At 56.7% G+C, this 18780-nt stretch overlaps 1 protein-coding gene across 1 annotated transcript in view; it reads left to right on the top strand.

Annotated features, from left to right (window-relative positions):
• Positions 1-18780, top strand: part of LOC118693477 (protein Niban 2-like) — a 37416-nt gene that overhangs the window by 14441 nt on the left and 4195 nt on the right. The window contains exons 2-13 of the mRNA XM_036394114.2: positions 2627-2757; positions 7109-7237; positions 7321-7426; positions 9011-9178; positions 13522-13637; positions 13718-13822; positions 15275-15437; positions 16245-16432; positions 16612-16767; positions 17415-17531; positions 18344-18451; positions 18560-18671. Of these exons, the coding sequence (XP_036250007.1) occupies positions 2627-2757; positions 7109-7237; positions 7321-7426; positions 9011-9178; positions 13522-13637; positions 13718-13822; positions 15275-15437; positions 16245-16432; positions 16612-16767; positions 17415-17531; positions 18344-18451; positions 18560-18671 (1599 nt within the window). The remainder of the gene's footprint in view (positions 1-2626; positions 2758-7108; positions 7238-7320; positions 7427-9010; positions 9179-13521; positions 13638-13717; positions 13823-15274; positions 15438-16244; positions 16433-16611; positions 16768-17414; positions 17532-18343; positions 18452-18559; positions 18672-18780) is intronic.

The raw sequence follows: 18780 nt of genomic DNA, 5'->3' as shown, positions 1-18780 counted from the left end.
GCCCAGAGCCCTGGCCAGAATCACACAGCCTGGGAGACAGGAATTGCAACAGAGGTGCTGTGTGGAGGCCAGGAGGAGAGGCCAAAACCCAGGCTGAGGAATTCTGTGCTGGGATGAGCTGGGGTGTCTCATCCTTTGCTGTGATTTGTCCCATTTTGGGGGTTTCACCCTGGCACAGCATGCTGCTGGTCTGTGGTTTGCTCCTGTGGCTGGCAGTGCTGGCATCTCCTCAGGGATGGGTTTATCCCTCCCTGGGCAGCATTTTCCTCTGGAGCTGCTCATCCCATGGGGATTTGCAGCACCCTGCAGCAAAGCTGCTCCTTGTGCTGCCTTGGCTGCCAGCACAGCTCCGGGCTGGCTCCTGCTGCAGATTTTGGCTCCTGCTGCAGATTTTGGCTGCTGCTGCAGATTTTGGCTCCTGCTGCAGATTTTGGCTGCTGCTGGAGGTTTTGGCTCCTCTTGGAGGTTTTGGCTGCTGCCAGGCTGTGCCAAGCCGGTGTGGGGGCTGTTTTGTCTGTTTTGTCTGGGTTTGTGCCCCCAGCCTCGTGCTGGCTCCAGCACCGGGATGCAGAGCCAGGATCCATCCTCCCCGCGCCCATCGCCAGCGCTCCGGCCAAGCCTGAGCTGTCAGAAATTGTTGGAGGAGACTCAAATTCTTCATTTTTCACAGGCTCTGGGGCAAAGTTGACTGGGGAGTTCAAAGTCGAGGCTCTGTGTGCCAAAAGCAGCTCGGGGGGGAGTTGTTTCTGCCGCCTTGGGATGCTTCAGGATGGGGTTTGGTGTGGGACCCCCGTGTGGGGTTGGGGCAGGGGTGGGGAGGTGCTGGGGGGCTCAGGGTGCCCAAGGGGCTCCTCTGGCCACATTGGGTCTGGCAAAGCCCCATCCCTGCTGCTGGGGGTGGGTTTGCAGTGTGCCCCCACCCCTGCATCCAGGGGCTGCATCCAGGGGCTGCCTGTGGGATGGAGGGGATCTCCTCCAGTGTGGGGTGCAGGGGGATGCCTGGCAGCTCAGGTTCTCCCAGCACCTTGGACTCATCCCAGATTGGAGTTTGGGGTCCTGATGGGGGTCCCTGCCTCAGGTGGGTGAGTGTGGGTGGTCCAGGCTGTCCTTTCCCCTCAGCCCAACCCCAGTCCCAGCCCTGCTGCAGCCAGGCTGGGAGCCCTTTGTGGGATGGCCCTTGTGGGGCACAGTGGGGTCAGGGGGTGTCAGTGATGTTTGGGCTGGGGAATGGGGGGCTCACCCCAATCCCAGCCAGCTGAGGTGGCCAGAGCAGGGCCAGGAGCTGCACAAGGCACAGGAAGCCCCCGGCACGGCCGGAATCAGCTCAATGTCAGGAATTTCCTGCTGGGGAGAGGAATCCATGAAATTAATGTGAAAGGCCAAAAAAAGAGATCATCCTGACCCTGAATCAGGCTCTGGGCTGCTCAGGGAGGGCAGGAGGCAGCGAGTTCTGCCTTGGTCCCTGCACCAAAGGCTGTTGCAGCATTGTGGGTAAACCAGGACTCTTGAATAATTGATTAATATGATTAAGTAGAAGTTGTTTATTGTTTATATTACATACACTTTTACAGATTTTATAAATCTACACTTCTTGATTGGTGTTTTCATTCTGTTCTTTTGTTTTCTGCCTTCATTTTTTAGTGTTTGTGATTGGTTACTGTGTAGGTGTTCTACAGTCTTCTGTTATTTAGTTCTTGTGATCTTGGTATGCAGTCTCTCAGCTTCTTTTTTCTTATTTTAGTACAGTTGATGTTTTAGTAACTATGATGAATTTTAGGGTGCTTTGAGAAAATTCTAAGAACAGTTACAGACAGTGTGGCTGGTGCACACTGAGGCTTAAGCTGTTCAGATATATTTTTATATTCCAGCAGGCAGGAGGGTGGCTGGGGAGGAGTCTGGTTGGGCTCTGAAGGGCTCAGGGCCCAAACCCAGCCCCTGCCTGACGTGGCTGTGCTGTCCCATTGCAGATGTGAAAAGTGCCTATTATATGGCCCTATGCAGATATTTACTATATGTATTATGTTCAATTGATTAGTAGTGTTGTATTAACATTTTAATAGTATGATAAATGTAGTTTTGTAGTTCAAAGGTAACTTTTGTGGTTAAAATAGAAACTACATATGTGGGGTATTTTTTTAAGGAATGAGGTACTCACACTGAGATAGCAGCCACAGGACACCTAAATCTTTCAGAGAGAGAGAATTTATTGCTCCATTATCAGAAGAAACGAACTTCTTCCAACCTTGCTCTGCCATGTAGAGCCATCAGGATTAAGAGGAAGAAGTTGGCTCTGACCAGACAGAATCCTGGGTTTGAATGGAATGTATGCATCATGGATGAGGTGTATGAATATGCAACAGGCTATTGCTTTTAAGGGTTAATCCTCTGTTAATGTGGGTCCTTTTTCGGGCTTATTTTGCCCAGAAAGAGGTACTTGGACTGTCCATAACTCTTTGTTTTTATTGTTTCATATTGTCCTAATCTCAATTTTTATTACTCTAAATTATTACTCTAATTATCACTCTACTCAAATTTTTATTACTCTAATTATATTACTATTTTTATAACCATTTTATTACTATTAAACTTTTAAAATTTTAATTTTTTTTGGTGGTTTTTCCCACAGAGAGGACAGGGAAGGTGCTGGGCGAGTTCTGCCGCTGCTACAAGGAGCAGTTTGGGGTCGCTCTCTTCAACAGCGTCCGCTATGAGATCGAGGGCGCCGGGGGCCCGCAGGCCCAGCTGCTGCACCGCAAGGTGAGGGCTCGTCCCTGTCCCTGTCCTGTCCCTGTCCCTGTCCCTGTCCCTCCCCAGCTCCCTGTGCTTCCCCAGCAAAGTGAGGGCTCCATCCCAGCTCCCTGTGCAAGGTGAGGGCTCATCCCACATCCGTGTCCCTGTCCCTCCCCAGCTCCCTGTGCTCACCACAGCAAGGTGAGGCTCATCCCTGTCCCTGTCCCTGTCCCTGTCCCTGTCCCTCCCCAGCTCCCTGTGCTTCCCCAGCAAGGTGAGGGCTCATTCCTGTCCCTGTCCCTGTCCCTCCCCAGCTCCCTGTGCTCACCACAGCAGGGTAAGGGCTCCATCCCCAGCTCCCTGTGCTTCTCCAGCAAGGTGAGGGCTCATCCCTGTCCCTGTCCCTCCCCAGCTCCCTGTGCTTCCCCAGCAGGGTAAGGGCTCCATCCCCAGCTCCCTGTGCTTCCCCAGCAAGGTGAGGGCTCCATCTCCATCCCCAGCTCCCTGTGCTTCCCCAGCAAGGTGAGGGCTCATCCCAGCTCCCTGTGCTTCCCACTGCAAGGCAAGGCCTCCCTGTCCTTCCCACTGCAAGGACAGAGCCCTCAGCAGCATAAGGCCTCCATCCCCAGCTCCCTGTCCTTCCCACAGCCTTGACAAGGTAAGGGCTCCATCCCCAGCTCCCTGTCCTTCTCACAGCAAGGTAAGGGCTGCCTGCCCAGCTCCCTGTCCTTCCCACAGCCCTGACAAGGTAAGGGCTTCCTCCCCAGCTCCCTGTCCTTCTCACAGCAAGATAAGGGCTGCCTGCCCAGCTCCCTGTCCTTCCCACAACCGGGTGAGGGCTCCATCCCAGCTCCCTGTCCTTCCCACCACAAGGTAAAGCCTCCATCTCCATCCCAGCTCCCTGTCCTTCCCACAGCCCTGGTAACTGATTCTGGAGTCACTTTAGGGGGGCTCATTCCCCTTGGGTGAGTCACTGCTGGGGACTCCCCAGAGCTGGCACCTCCTTTCTGTCCCTCTCCCTGCTGGTGGCCCCGGGGCTCAGGTTCTCCTCGCTCCTGTGCTGCTGGCCCAGCCTGTCCTGGGGCCTTGTGCACTCCAGGGCTCCCTGGTTTGTCCCACCCCATGGAGGGGCACACAGCAGGGTCAGCTGTGTGCATGCCTGTGCTCCATGCCAGGGCTGCAGGAGCTCAGGGACCCCTCAGTGCCCCCCTGAGCAGATGTGCCAGGCAGTGTCCCCCTGCTCCTGGGTGTGAGTGCTGCTCCCACCTGGGCACATCCCTAGGGAGGAGCAGGAAGCCCCTGGCAGGTGATCCCAGAGGTGGCTCTGAGTCTGATCAGCAGCAGCCATCTGAAAGACCAACAAGATAAAACAGCAATGAGAATATGGAATAAACACATCTGCCTCTGGCCTCTCCAACAATCCAGAGCTCCTGAAAAATCCTCCCTGACACCCTCTGCCCCTGGTCCTCTGACAGGGATTTGGGCACCCCAGGGGCTCCCCAGCCCCACAGCCTGGCCCACACCTGCCTGTCCCAAATATTTCCTGGGGCTGGGAGGAGCCCCCTGGGTGCCTCCCTGGGGTGGGGAGGGTGTGTGAGGAGGGGACAGCTGTGCTGGGGCTCCCAGGGTGCTGGTGGCTCCCCAGGGTCCCCAGAGCCGTGTCAGGGCTCAGCCTGGGTTTTATTCCATCAGCAGCTGGTCTGCCACGTGTCTCCTGCCTGGCTAAAGGGATGGGATTGGTGCTGTGGCTCTGTGGGATCCTGCCTTCCCCTCTTCCCCAAGGCAGATCAGCTCAGCTGGGGCTGCTCACAAGCTGACATGGCTTGGGGAGCTCCCTGGGATGGTTTTCTTGGGGTCCTGCCTGGCCAGGTTGGTGGAGCTGCTGTCCTTGAAAGCAGGAAGAGATGTGATTGCACATGGCCACGGGCTGCTGCTTTTGTCTGGGGCTTAAAGGGGTGGCTCTGCTCAGGAATCTGGGCAATGCCTCCCTGAGCTCAGCCTCCAGCCCTGGCTGCTCACAGAGGCCGTGTCCCTGACCCACCCATGGAGGGGACACCTTGCCCAGGCACCAGGACATGTCCCATCTCCTCAGGGACCTGCCTGGGCCTGGGTGTGTTAGAAAAAACAAAGGAGTGGAGGTTCCTGGTGTCCTCAGCACCCTTGGGTGCCTCAGATGCCTTCAGCTCCCCCCGGGAGGTGCCTCCATCCCCAGGTTGGTTGCTTCATCCAAAAGCTCCAGCAAGCAGCCCAGGAATGTCTGAGGGACAGCAGCAGGGTCAGGAGGTCAGGGACACAGCAAGTCTTGGAAAAACCCCGTGTAGAAATAGGAATTCCTCCTGCTCAGTGTCCTGTCTGCTGCCCACCCCCTCCCAAGGTCCTGGCAGTGCCACTGGGACATGTCCCATGTGCTGCCCAGCCCCTCCCAGGGTCCTGGCAGTGCCACTGAGACATGTCCCATGTGCTGCCCAGCCCCTTCCAAGGTCCTGGCAGTGCCACTGAGACATGTCCCATGTGCTGCCCAGCCTGTCCCAGGGTCCTGGCAGTGTCTGCTGGGGCAGAGTGGGATCCAAGCCCTGGCTGGTCCCTCCTGGAGGCCACCATGGTGGAGGGTGGGTGGCCACAGCAGAGGAGGTGGCTGCTGCACGCTCCAGCCCTCACGAGAGCTCTCAGCTCTTGTTTATGTTCCTGGGATCATAAAAATTCCTGGGACAAATTGTTGGCTCCCTCAGGCAGGCTGTGTTTGGGATGGTGAAAACGCTGCTGGCCAAAAGGTGCTGGAGAGCTGGGGAGGGGCTGCACAGCCTGGGGGGCACGGGGTGTCCTTGGCCTGGTCCTGGCATGGAATCCTGGCATGGAATAATGGAATGTTTGGGTTGGAAGGGACATTAAAGCCCATCCAGTGCCACCCCTGCCATGGCAGGGACACCTCCCACTGTCCCAGGTGCTCCCAGCCCTGTCCAGCCTGGCCTTGGGCACTGCCAGGGATCCAGGGCAGCCCCAGCTGCTCTGGGCACCCTGTGCCAGGGCCTGCCCAACTCATAGGGAACAATTCCTTCCCAAAATCCACTAAAAATCTCTCCTAGTTTAAAAAAGCTGTCACTGGTCCTATAGAGGTCCAGAACATCTAAACATCATCTGGTGCTGGGCTCTCTGTGGTGGCTTCTTGCTTTTCCACTGTCCTGTCCCATCAGAAGACCCTGCTGGGCAGGGTTTGGTTCCTGCCACCTGCAGATGCCCCTGGCAGGACCTTCTGGCAGCAGTGGCACACAGCCTCCCCCTGCCCCAAGGCAGGGAAATTCCAGCTGGGGCTGGGAAGAGCTGCTGGAGAGCTCAGCTCCAACCTTCCCTTCAGCCAGGGGAGCTGGAGGGGTCAGCTGAGCTCAGTGTGTCCCTGGGGGAGATGCCAGGGACAGAGGTGTCACCACACTGATCAGAGGTGTCATCACGTGCTGGATGAGCCACCCCTCAAAGCTTTTCTAGGGCTGTGCCTGTGGTGCCCCTCAAAGCATCTCCCAAATGCACCAATTCAGGCACCAAAATTTGTGCTGCTGTGGGAGGTGATGCAGTGGAGACCCTCAGCACGGCCCTGGAGAAGAAACACCCACCCAGGCCACCATGGATGGACCTCACTGAGCTGCCCAGGGCAGAGCTGTCCCCTCCCTGATCCCCTGTTGTCTCAGTTTGAAAAGCCAGGTGTCTGCTAAGGAGGGCAGGAGCCTCCCATGAAATGGAAAATGTAAACCCCTCTCTCCAAATTATTATAATTTTGAAATTAAGGGGCTCTCAGGCAAAGATATGGGAGCAGGAGTAACAGTTCTTTACTAGGAAAATTAAAATACAAACTAAATAGCACAAAAAACCCCCAAACCATTGCCAGAGTCAGAGCAGTCCCTGTCCCCTGTGTGTCAGGGGGTGGCACAGCCCCATCCCATGGGGGCTCAGCCCTCCTGCAGTGCCAGCTGTGGTTCTGCTGGAGCAGGGATCCTGCACAAGGGGGGAGTTTTCCTCTGCAGCTCCAGGGCTGCTGGAGATGGGCCTGGGCTCCCTCTGGCCATGCAGGGCAGCAGAAGCTGCTCCTCTGGCAATGCACTGGGCAAAGGCTGCTGGGCTGTGCCAGGCTCACATTGGATCCAGGTAGGAATGCTTGGCTCCTGCCCTGGGCGCAGCATCTCCCCATGGGATGCTGGAATTGGATCAGCCCTGCAGGGACACTCAGTGGCCATGGACAGCAGAGATCTCCTGCAGGGAGGATTGGCTGTGGGAGAGATCAAGAAAAAACTGCCCATGGACAGCAGAGAACTGCCCCAGCTCTGACAGATGGGGACAGAACACACATTGCTTGGCAGTCTAGGACACCTGTGCTGTCCCCTCCCTGCAGGTTCCACTGGAGGACCACGTCATCTACTCAGGCAACATCTTCCAGTACATCGAGGAGAACAAGAAGTGGAGGAATCGCTTCTGCGTGGTGCCCCACAACTACGGGCTGGTCCTCTACGAGAACAAACTGGTGAGGACAGCCCCCCTTTCATCCCCCTCCAGAGGGGTCATTCCCCAGGGGACACCCCATCCATGACCATTTCTCCTGCTCAGGCCTATGAGCGGGAGCAGCAGCCCCGGGTGTTGGTCAACAGCGCTGGCTACAAGGTCCTCACCTCCGTGGAGCAGTACCTGGAGCTGGTCAACAACAGCCTGCCTGGTGAGGGCCCTCGTGGGGACCTTTGTGTGGGTTTGGGGGTGTGATCCCTGAGGGACTTCAGAAAGGAATGATTGTGGAGTGTTGTATCCTTGGGAACCTTCAGAAAAGGGTGATTGTGGGGTGTAGCATTCCTGGGAATCTACTGGCAAGTGTGAGTTTGAGGGGTGGCATTCCTCAGGACCATCTAGAAAAGGTGGGTTTGGAGTATAGGATCCCTGAGGATCTTTTAGAAAAGGTTTGGGGTGTAGCATCCTTAAAGACCTTCTAGAATGGGCAGATTTGGGGTGTAGCATCACTAGGAACCTACTGAAATTGTGGGGTGTAGCATTCCTGAGGACCTTCAGAAAAGGGTGATTTTGGGGTGTTATATCCCTGGAACCTTCCAGAAAGGTGGGTTTGGGGTGTAGCATCCTTAAAGACCTTCTGGAAGGGGTTTGGGGCTTAAGATCCCTGAGGGCCTTCAGTAAAGGGTGATTTTGTGGTGTTACATCCCTGGGAACCTTCTAGAAAAGGTGGGTTTAGGGTGTGGCATCCTTAAAGACCTTCTAGATGTGGCAGATTTGAAGTGTAGCATCCCTGGGAACCTACTGGAAAGGGTGAGTTTGGGGTGTTATATCACTGGAAACCTTCCAAAAAAGGTGGGCTTAGGGTGTAGCATCCTTAAAGACCTTCTAGAAGGGGTAGTTTTAGGATGTAGCATCCCTAAGGACCTCCAGAAAAGGGTGATTTGGGGTTGTAGCATCCCTGAGGACCTTTTGGAAAGGATGGCGTTGGGATGTACCCTTGAAGAACCTCTGGAAGGGGTAGGTTTGGGTGTGGCATTCCTGGGGACCTTTGGGAAGAGGCTGTTTTAGGGTGCAGCATCCCAGGGATGCTGGGAAGGGATCATTTGAGGGTGTAGAATCCCTGAGGGACTGCTGGAAAAAGTGGGGTTTGGGTGTAGCATCCTTGAAGACCTTCAGGGATGGGGTTTTTGGGGATAATTTTTTGTTGGTTTTTGGTTTTTTTTTTTTTCTGGGCAGTGAGTGGGGTTGTAGGGAAGGAAAACAGCTCTGACCCCACAGTGGGGTGTGGGATTTGCTCAGGTCCTGTCACAGCCACAAGGGAGGGAGGGAGGGAGGGAGGGAGGGAGGGAGGGAGGGAGGCAGGAAGGAAGGAAGGAAGGAAGGAAGGAAGGAAGGAAGGAAGGAAGGAAGGAAGGAAGGAAGGAAGGAAGGAAGGAAGGAAGGAAGGAAGGAAGGAAGGAAGGAAGGAAGGAAGGAAGGAAGGAAGGAAGGAAGGAAGGAAGGAAGGAAGGAAGGAAGGAAGATAATAGGAAAATAAGAAAGAAAATAATAGGAAGGAAAATAATAGGAAGTAAAATGTGTCCATGACTCTGTGTCAACCACATGATTTTTAATTACTTTTAATTTTCAATTTTCATCCTGATCTCCTTTTTGGGAAAATGAAGCTCTTTTTGCATTTTTTTTAGAACAACTCCCAGGAAAGGCCCGGGAAGGAGCTGCAGGGTCTGTGTGAATCCTGCAGCTTCCCCATCCCTGTCCGTCCTCCTCTCCCTCTGAATCCACCCCCGCTTTTCCGCAGGTGTGACACCGAAATCTGGGCACTCTCCCATCCTGAAGTGCCCCACGGATTTCCCCCTGGTGCTGTGGCACCCCTATGCCAGGCACTACTATTTCTGTGTGATGACGGGCAAGGAGCAGGAGAAGTGGCGGGCGGTGTTCCAGGACTGCGTGCGGCACTGCAACAACGGTGGGTGACACCTGGGGACGCTGCAGCCACCTCCTGCTCCACACAGGCACCTGCAGAGGCCAGCCTGGGGCTCTGGGGAGAGGGGATGGTTTGCAGCTCGTGAGGAGTTGGGTGGGAGTTGTTGAGGGACTTTGGAGAAGGGAAGTGTAGCCACGTTTCTCTTTACAGAGAAAAGCAAGATGTGATTCTTCCCAAGAATATTTCTGGGTTTTGCATTCTCTGTGACATTCTCTGGGTTTCCTTTCTCAGAGAAAGGAAAAACCCAGAAATATTCTTGAGAAGAATTGTGCCTTTCTCTTCTTTTTGTGAAGAGAAATGTGGCTACAGGGAAGGATCCAGGGAGGGCCTTCCAGTGCCTGGAGGGGCTCCAGGAGAGCTGGAGAGGGATTTTGGACAAGGGATGGAGGGACAGGACACAGGGAATGGCCTCCAGTGCCAGAGGGCAGGGATGGTTGGATACTGGGAATTAGGAATTGTTCCCTGGCAGGGTGTGAGACCCTGGCACAGAGCGGCTGTGGCTGCCCCTGGATCCCTGTGAGTGTCCAAGGCCAGGCTGGAAGCACCCTGGGATAGTGGGACATGTCCCTGCCCACAGCAGGGGTTTTAAGGATGATTTTAAGGTTCCTTTTAACCCAAACCAGTCTGAGATTCCATGACTGAGCATCTCATCAAGGCCAGCATCACCCCCAGCTCCCTGGAGCATCCCTGTGCCCAGCTCCATCCTCTGCCCATGAGGAACTATTACCCAGAGCCTGCACAGACCCTGGCTCCAGAGCTGCCCTCATGCCTATTTCTCACCCTGAGGGAGAAAATATTTGTTAATTAAAATCACCAAACCCCAAAACTCCCCCCAAGGGCTGCCAGGGCTGTGGGCAGGGGGTGCAGGGCTCTGGGCAGGGGTGCAGGGCTGTGCAGCTGGGTGGAGGCAGGACCTGCCTCCCACATCAGTGATACTCTGGCAGGAAAACACGATTTTCCTGCTTGGCTGTGGCCTGGGCATTCCTGGGCTGAGCCCCAAGTCCTGGCCATGCTTGGGATGGTGAGAAATTTCCTGAGGAAGGCGGTGCCAGAGCTGAAACCTGCTCGAAATCAGGTGTTTTAGTGGGCCTTTTAGACTCTGCCCAATTTCTAAATGCTTCTTTCACTCCTGGGAACTCTGGGGAGCCTCAATTTTGCCTCAGTTTTGCCAGAGCTGCTGTAATAGGGTGAGATCTGGAGCCTGGGTTTCACTGAGGGTTTCCACCCCCCATATTGGATTAAATTTCCTGAAAAACTGCTCTTTTTATTTTTATTTTGTGCTGGGGGTGTCTGAGCTCGTTGGGCTGAATGTGCCCCCTCCTTTATGTGGGGCTGGGTGCTGTGACCCCTCAATTCCACCTCATTTCTGGGTGAGCTCAGCACCCCAGAACCCTCTGTGCTGGCTGGAGCAGCAGCTGTGAGCAAAACCAGCTCTGGATAAAAGAGGAATTGATCTCCTGCTAACAAACCTCCAATTTTCATCTCTAATTCCCCTCCCACCTGCTGGGTGCTGCTGAGGGACACAGGGGAGGTGTGAGCCCCTCCACCACCCCCTCTGCCAGCCAGAAAATCCTCTCCTCCCTCTCCTTGTCCTCAGCATGTGATGGAAAAGCCTTCCCAAGTGGGCAGTGGCCAGGGAGGGCTCAGTGCTGCATTCCTCCAGCCTGGATTTGTCTGTGAGTTTGTTCTTCCTGCCTCTCTCTGCTCCTGGGAGCTCCAGGATCCTGTTTCATATTCCATGAAGGCTCTTTTGTTGTTGGAAAGCACTTTAGCGTGTTGGTTTTTTTTCTTCTCCCCTAAATTAGAGGCTCTGTTTCTGCCTCTGGTTGTGATTGGTGTGGGAATTTTCAGCTCCCTGTCTCAGGCTGTGTTTGTGTAACAGCAGCTCCTCTGTGGGGACTGGGGATGTGCAGCTCTGTTCCTCACACAGATGGGGTCAGCCTGGTGTCCCTGGAGCCCCTGGCTGCTCCAAAACTGTCCCTTGGCCAGTCTGGTGCCACCTGGGGCTGGGCAGTGCCCACCCAAGGGCTCCTGCCCCTTGTTCCAGGATGGTTTGAGTTTAAAGGGACCTTAAATCCCATCCAGTGCCACCCCTGCCATGGCAGGGACACCTCCCACTGTCCCAGTGCTCCCAGCCCTGCCCAGCCTGGCCTTGGGCACTGCCAGGGATCCAGGGGCAGCCCCAGCTGCTCTGGGCACCCTGTGCCAGGGCCTGCCCACCCTCACAGGGAACAATTCCTAATTCCCAATATCCCATCCAGCCCTGCCCTCTGGCACTCGGAGCCATTCCCTGTGTCCTGTCCCTCCAGGTCCTTAACCACACATTAATGAAGGAAACTCATTAAATTTGCCCTGGGAAGTGGCACAGGGGCTTCTTGCACCAGCCCTGCCTGGACAGGCACAGGGCTGGGGACAGACTCAGGGATGTCCCCAGGCTCAGCCTGGAGTGAGTGACCTTGGGAAGGCTCCTGGGAGGCAAATCCTGCCCCAGGCCTGGCAGGGACAGGAGGTGAGGATTGTCCCACCTGGGAGGGGATCTGAGCTCCATGGACGGTGCAGCTCCAACCCCTGGAAGCTCAGCCCACCTCTGGCTCCCACCAAAGACTGAGAAAAGAGCAGATTTTACTTTCTCAGTGGTTTTTTTTCCCCTGATTATTAAGCTGCCCCTTAGCAAAAGCTGCTTAGGCTTGGAGTTAATTGTAATCCCCTTAGAAAAGTCTGTATGCAGTGGGAAAGCTCTGCTCACTGCCCTGGGCTGTCCCTCCTGGACACCTGGCCATGTCCCCAGCCCTGCCAGGTGCTGTGGATGTGTCAGCAGTGTCCCCAGCCCTGCCAGGTGCTGTGGGACAAGTGTCAGCAGTGTCCCCAGCCCTGCCAGGTGCTGTGGGACAGGTGTCAGGAGTGTCCCCAGCCCTGCCAGGTGCTGTGGGACAGGTGTCAGCAGTGTCCCCAGCCCTGCCAGGTGCTGTGGGACATGTCAGCAGTGTCCCCAGCCCTGCCAGGTGCTGTGGGACAAGTGTCAGCAGTGTCCCCAGCCCTGCCAGGTGCTGTGGGACAGGTGTCAGCAGTGTCCCCAGCCCTGCCAGGTGCTGTGGGACATGTCAGCAGTGCAGGGATGATCCCCTGGAGCCTCCCAGCATGCTCAGATCCCCTCCTGATCCCCTCCTCGGGGCATGGGGAGGGGAGCTGGGCTGGAGGGCTCTCTCCCAGGGATGTCTCCCTGTCTGGCAGGGACCTGCAGAGCCCTGACAGGCTGGGACAAGGCAGGGGACATGTGGCACAGCTCCTGGGCTGTGCTGCCTGCCTGCTGTCCCCATCTCCTCGCTGTCCCCAGCCCTGCCCCTCCTGCTGGGGGGGTGTGGCACCCGAGCCCCCCTCGTGCTGCGGTGACTCAACCCGGGGACAGCCCGGCCCTGACTCACTCCTGAGGCCTCTTGGCCACTTTCCTCTTCCTTCCAAGCCTCACTGCTCCCTACAGGGCCCCTCTTCCTCCAGCCTCCCCAGCTGGCCCATCCTGCAGTGCTGGGGCTCACTGGGTGCTCTGTGGGGTTGGGGGTCACTGAGCCCCCCATCGTGGTGAGCCCCTGCTCCTGCTGTGCCTTTGGAGCTCACTGAGCCCCCATTTGCCCATGCACCATTTGGGGGTCACTGAGCCCCCATTTCCCTGTGCACCACTTGGGGTCACTGAGCCCCCATTTCCCTGTGCACCATTTGGGAGTCACTGAGTCCCCAGGACCCCATGCACCATCAAGGGTCACTGTGCCCCCAAGTCCCTGTGCACCACTTGGGGTCACTGTGCCCCCATTTCCCCATGCACCATTTGGGGTCACTGAGCTCCCATTTCCCCATCCAGAATTTGGGGTCACTGTGCCCCCAAGTCCCTGTGCACCATTTGGGGTCACTGAGCCTCCATTTCCCTGTGCACCACTTGGGGTCACTGAGCCCCCATTTCCCCATGCAGAATTTGGGGTCACTGAACCCCCATTTCCCTGTGCACCACTTGGGGTCACTGAGTCCCCATTTCCCTGTGCACCCTTTGAGGTCCCTGAGCCCCCATTTCCCTGTGCACCATTTGGGGTCACTGAGCCCCCATCCTACCCAGCCTCCCTGCCCTCAGGGTGGCTCTGGAGGGGATCACTCTGGATGTATCAGGAGCCCCCCACCCTGTCAGGGGCAGTGCCTTGGGCCAGCATCCCCAGTCCTGGTGACAGCCCTGGGGGCTTGCACGGGTCCGGGGCTGTGGGGAAGCACACAGAGGTGGGCTGGGGGCGCTGGGCTGCCCCTCACTCCCAATTCCAGGCTGCTGAGCCGTGTCCCGTCCGCAGGGATCTCGGAGGACTCCAGAGTGGAGGCTCCCGCCTTCACGGACGCCATCCGCATGTACCGGCAGTCCAAGGAGCAGTACGGCACCTGGGACATGCTCTGCGGGAACGAGACCCAGGTGAGCACCGCACCCCCAAACCGGGCTCAGAGAGCTGGGAGGGGCTCAGCAGGCTCCCCAAAAACCTCCTGCCTCCGCAGGTCCTGAGCAACCTGGTGATGGAGGAGCTGCTCCCCGAGCTGAGGAGCACCATCGGCCCCCGGCTGAAGGGCAAAGCCCCGGAGCGCCAGCGGACCTGGATCCAGGTGTGGGGCTGGGGCTGCCGGGGGGGTCCCCAGCGTCCCTGCCCTCCCCTGCCCGCAGAGCCGGCTTGGGGAGCCTCCTTTCACCCTTGGGCTCGGTACCCACCTCCCTTCCCCACGGGGTTCGGTGCCCACCTCCTCCTTTCCCCACAGGGTTCTGTGCCCACCTCCCTTCCCCACAGGGTTCTGTGCCCACCTCCCTTCCCCACAGGGTTCTGTGCCCATCTCCCTTCCCCACAGGGTTCTGTGCCCACCTCCCTTCCCCACAGGGCTCTGTGCCCATTTCCCTTCCCCACAGGGTTCTGTGCCCACCTCCCCTCCCCGCTGGGCTCGGTGCCCACCGGCTTCGCTGCCCCCTTCTCCCGGCCCCTTCCAAAGAATCCGTGCTTTCTCCAGAGTGGATTTTTCAAGCTCCTTGAGTGTCCCTGCCCAGCCCTGCCCAGCCCCGCCTGGGGCCAGCCGAGCAAACAGGAGGAAGCCCAGCCCCGGAGCGAAGCCTGTCCCGGCTAAATTTAGCGAGCCATTTTTAGAACAGCGCGGGCTAAATCCAGCCCAAACCCTTGCGAAAGACTGAGGGCTCTTCAGAGCTGCCTGTTAAAACCTTAAACCCCGATAATTACCACCAGGCTCGTAATGGGCCACTTGAGCGGCCTGAAAACACACAAACGCTGCTTTTCCAATAGCTGCTGTGGCTGGGAAGGAGGGAGGAGGAGAGGGCTCTGCATCCTGCCAGCCCCAAAATCCCAGCCTTTGGCTCAAAGTGAGCGTGAAGCCTCAGCGAGCGGCTCCATCCTGCTCAGGAGGTTGGCTCTGGGAGCCCAGGGAGGGTGAACAGGGCAGGGAACAGATTTCGGGGTGGGCTGGGGCTCTCCTGCTTGGACCACCACTGTCCCTGGAACACCAGCATCCCCAGAGCTGCAGCATTCCCAGACCTGCAGCATTTCCAGACCTGCAGCATTTCCAGAGCTGCAGCATCCCCAGAGCTGCAGCATTTCCAGACCTGCAGCATCCCCAGAGCTGCAGCATCCCCAGAGCTGCAGCATCCCCAGAGCTGCAGCATTTCCAGACCTGCAGCATTCCCAGAGCTGCAGCATCCCCAGAGCTGCAGCATTTCCAGACCTGCAGCATTCCCAGACCTGCAGCATCCCCAGAGCTGCAGCATTTCCAGAGCTGCAGTATCCCCAGAGCTGCAGCATTCCCAAACCTGCAGCATCCCTAGCCCTACCTGGGGCAGGTTGCCTGATTGAGGCAGTGCTCACCTCTCTGCCCCTCCAGCACCACCTGGAAGCAATTTCTGCACTGCAGGAGCTCCATCTCACCCTGCTGGGGGGTCCCTGGTGTGGCAGCCCCTGGCAGGCTGAGGGGAAGGGTCCTGTCAGGGCACAGGGGATGCTGGAGCTGCAGGCACTGTTTGGGGTGCAGCTGGAGGGTCTCTGACCCCCCCTGTGCCCCCAGGTGTCAGATGCTGTCTATAGGATGGTCTATGAGCTGGCCAAGGTGCAGTACGATGCAGCTGTGGCCAGGTGTGAGCAGGAGCGGCCGCAGCTGGAGAGCACCATCCGCACGGACATGGACCAGATCATCACCTCCAAGGAGCACCTGGCCAGCAAGATCCGAGGTACAGGGATGCCCTGGCACGTGTGGGTGTGCCCATGGCTCCTGGGGGGCTGTTCCTGGGGTGCAGCACAGCCCCTGGCACCCTTAGGGGGGTGCACGTCCCAGGGGATTGGGGGACAAGGTGGGCAGTCACCCCTATAGTGAAACAAGGTGACCCCTGGGGCAGGGAATGATTGGCATCTGACTCTATTGATTCAGAATGCTGAACATTCACTTTATTTAAACTATATTATATTACATTATAACTATATTAAAGAGAGATTACATTACATTACATTACATTACATTATATTACATTATATTATATTATATTACATTACATTACATTATATTATTATCATACTTACTACTAACTGAAAAACTCATGACTGTCTGCAGACTGACAGTCCACACAGCTTGGACTTGATATGCTAATTAACATAATCTCCACCAGAATCTAATTACCAAATTCCTTCAGGTAAACAATCTTCCCACCACGTTCTACGTGTGCTAAACAGTAGGAGCAGCAAGCAGAGATAAAAGTTGTTTTCTCTCTGTGCTTCTCCAGGAAAAAAACCTGAGAGACAGAATTATATCTCTGTTCAGAGAATGTGAATGCCACAAACCCCTGGCATGGCAGTGGGTGGTTCAGGACAGACCAGGGGCACCCTGCAGGAGTTCCTTGTGTTGTTGTGAAAGGGGAGACTCCTCCTGGAGGGGTTTGGAAGCAGAGGCGGCTCCTCCTCGTTGCTGGGGTGGGTTTAGGATGTGATGTGAAGGGCTGGAAGGACAGAGCGGCCTCACCATCCCCATCCCTGCTCTTTCCCAGCCTTTGTCCTGCCCAAGGCAGAGGTCTGTGTCCGTAACCACGTCCAGCCCTACATCTCCTCCATCCTGGAGGCCCTGATGACCCCCACGAGCCAGGGCTTTGCTGAGGCACGGGAGGTGTTCTTCAAGGAGGTCACCGACATGAACATGAACGTTGTCAACGAGGGAGGCCTGGAGAAGCTGGTGGAGGTGAGACCTGGTGGTGCTGGTGGTGCTCCTTGCCAGCTCAGGGGTGACAGGGCCAGTCCTGCTTCCACCCCCAGTGTGGACAGCATTGGGAGAGCCCAGGCTGAGGAGAGTCCACCCATGTGGGGTAGAATGTCCCTGCCCTGAGTACGTGGTGAGGCTGAGCTTGGCTTTGTCCCCAGTACATGGAGAAGCTCTCCCACCTGGCCTTCCACCCCGTGAAGATGCAGTCGTGCTATGAGAAGATGGAGCAGCTCAAACTGGAGGGTCTGCAGCAGCGATTCGATGTGTCCAGCACGTCTGTCTTCAAGCAGAGGGCCCAGATCCACATGAGACAGGTGGGATGGGGACCAGGGTCCTCCCCAGTCCCCCTGGGCTGGGAACAGAGCTTTGGGGAGTCCAAGCTGGTCCAGGCTGGGATGTCTGTGCTGTCTCTTTGGTCTGGAGCCCATGGTGGGTTTGGGCATCCCGGCACAGCTGCCCCTTTGCCACAGAGGCCACTGGCACCAGCAAGGCCAGTGAGCCAAATCTGGGGTCTGATCCAGCCTAACCTGATATGGAGTGTAGGGGAAGAGGGGGTGCAACACCAGCTCTGAGCAACCTCCTCTCCCAGCTGCCTTGATCCTGTGGGTGAGGGCTGTGGATGCCACGCTGGGAGGTCAGGGATTTGTGCAGAGTGAAGGCTCTTTGCCTTTTGGATATTGGGAAGGAATTCTTCCCTGGCACAGGGTGCCCAGGGCAGCTGGGGCTGCCCCTGGATCCCTGGCAGTGCCCAAGGCCAGGCTGGACAGGGCTTGGAGCAGCCTGGGACAGTGGGAGGTGTCCCTGCCATGGCAGGGGTGGCACTGGATGATTTTAGGGTCCCTCCCACCCTAAACCAGTGTGGGGCTTTGTGCTAAGTCTCACCTCGGTGTGGCAGTGCCCCAAGAGCCCCCTGCCCACCCTTTGGGTGCCCCCCACGCTGACCATGTGTCTCTGGCCACAGCAAATGGACGATGCTGTGTACACCTTCGAGAGCCTGCTGCACCAGGAGCTGGGCAAGCTGCAGGGCAAGGACGAGCTCTGCAAATCCATCCAGCGCATCCTCGAGAGGGTGCTCAAGGTGAGCTGAAAGAGGAGCTCTTCTGAGCCAGGTCTTACAAGCTTTTGGAGGTCTATTTCACACCCAAGATAGCTCAGCTACCTTTGGAGGCATAAAATGAGCAGGATGGCTTCTGTTGCAGTGTTGAAAACAAAAAGGTTTAAATAAAAGGCAAAATAGCAAACTCTTTATAGAGAAAAACCGATCTAGGTGCAAGAGGTTCTTGCTCTTGGTAAAACACCTCACAAAAGCCATTAGGTTTTTTGTTCTCTTCTTTTTCTAATAAATTGCCCAGGTGGGACTTTTGGGCTCTTGTCCAATTGGCCATCCTTAAGTTTGAGGTGAAGTCCCCCAGGCCTATGAGATGCCTTTTTCACCTAATCGAGGAGAGAAACTTCTGGGCTTCTTTCCTTTTTAAGGGGACAAAGGAGACAAAGGGCACATTCCTACATTGAGCCAGGGGGTCAGGCCTTTGGTGGCCTTTGGTGGCCTTTGGTGGCATTGTTCCAGGGCCAGGGAAGAGGCTAGCAGTGATGTTATCCATTTCAAGTCTTTTGGGGGTTTCATGGATCTTGCTGGAGGAGCCAGGTCCCCTCTGAGCATATCTGTAAAAGCTCCCCAGGGTTTGGCCCCCAAACCCTCCTGCAGCCAGCAGTGCAAGAGCTGGCTCCTACCCAGGCTCAGAAACATTGGGAAACAGCTGCAGAGAGGGATGTGAGGCCAGAGGGGTCCGTGTGGATGGACTGGGGGGCAAATCTCAGGGGTTTGTGCCTCTGGAGAGGGGCAGCCAGCCCACAGCCCTGAGTGACCTGGGACACCCTCTCACCCTGCAGAAATTCGACTATGACAGCAGCACCGTGAGGAAGAAGTTCTTCAGGGAGGCCCTGCTGCAGATCACCATCCCCTTCCTGTTGAAAAAGCTGGCACCCACCTGCAAGGGGGTAAGAGGGGAAGGTTTGGGGTGCAGGGAAGGACTGTCCACTCCCATGGAGGGGCTGGAGCATCCATTCCCCCCAACCTGCTGGGCTGAGCCACCTCTCCTCTGGCAGGAATTAGCCAAGTTTCAGGAGCTGATCTTTGAGGATTTTGCCAGCTTCATCCTGGTGGAGAACACCTACGAGGAGGTGGTGCTGCAGTCAGTGATGAAAGACATCATGCAAGGTAGGCTCCTGTGGCACCTGCTGAGGAGGGGGTGACCCCTGCAGGCTCCTGTGGCACCTGCTGAGGAGGGGGTGACCCCTGCAGGGTGCTGGGGGCTGTGTGAGGAGGG

This window comes from Molothrus ater, chromosome 20 (genome assembly GCF_012460135.2).
Source record: "Molothrus ater isolate BHLD 08-10-18 breed brown headed cowbird chromosome 20, BPBGC_Mater_1.1, whole genome shotgun sequence".
NCBI classification, from domain to species: Eukaryota; Metazoa; Chordata; class Aves; order Passeriformes; family Icteridae; genus Molothrus; species Molothrus ater.
The sequence above is the reverse complement of the archived record's forward strand: the minus strand, read 5'-3'. Positions and strand labels throughout refer to the sequence as shown.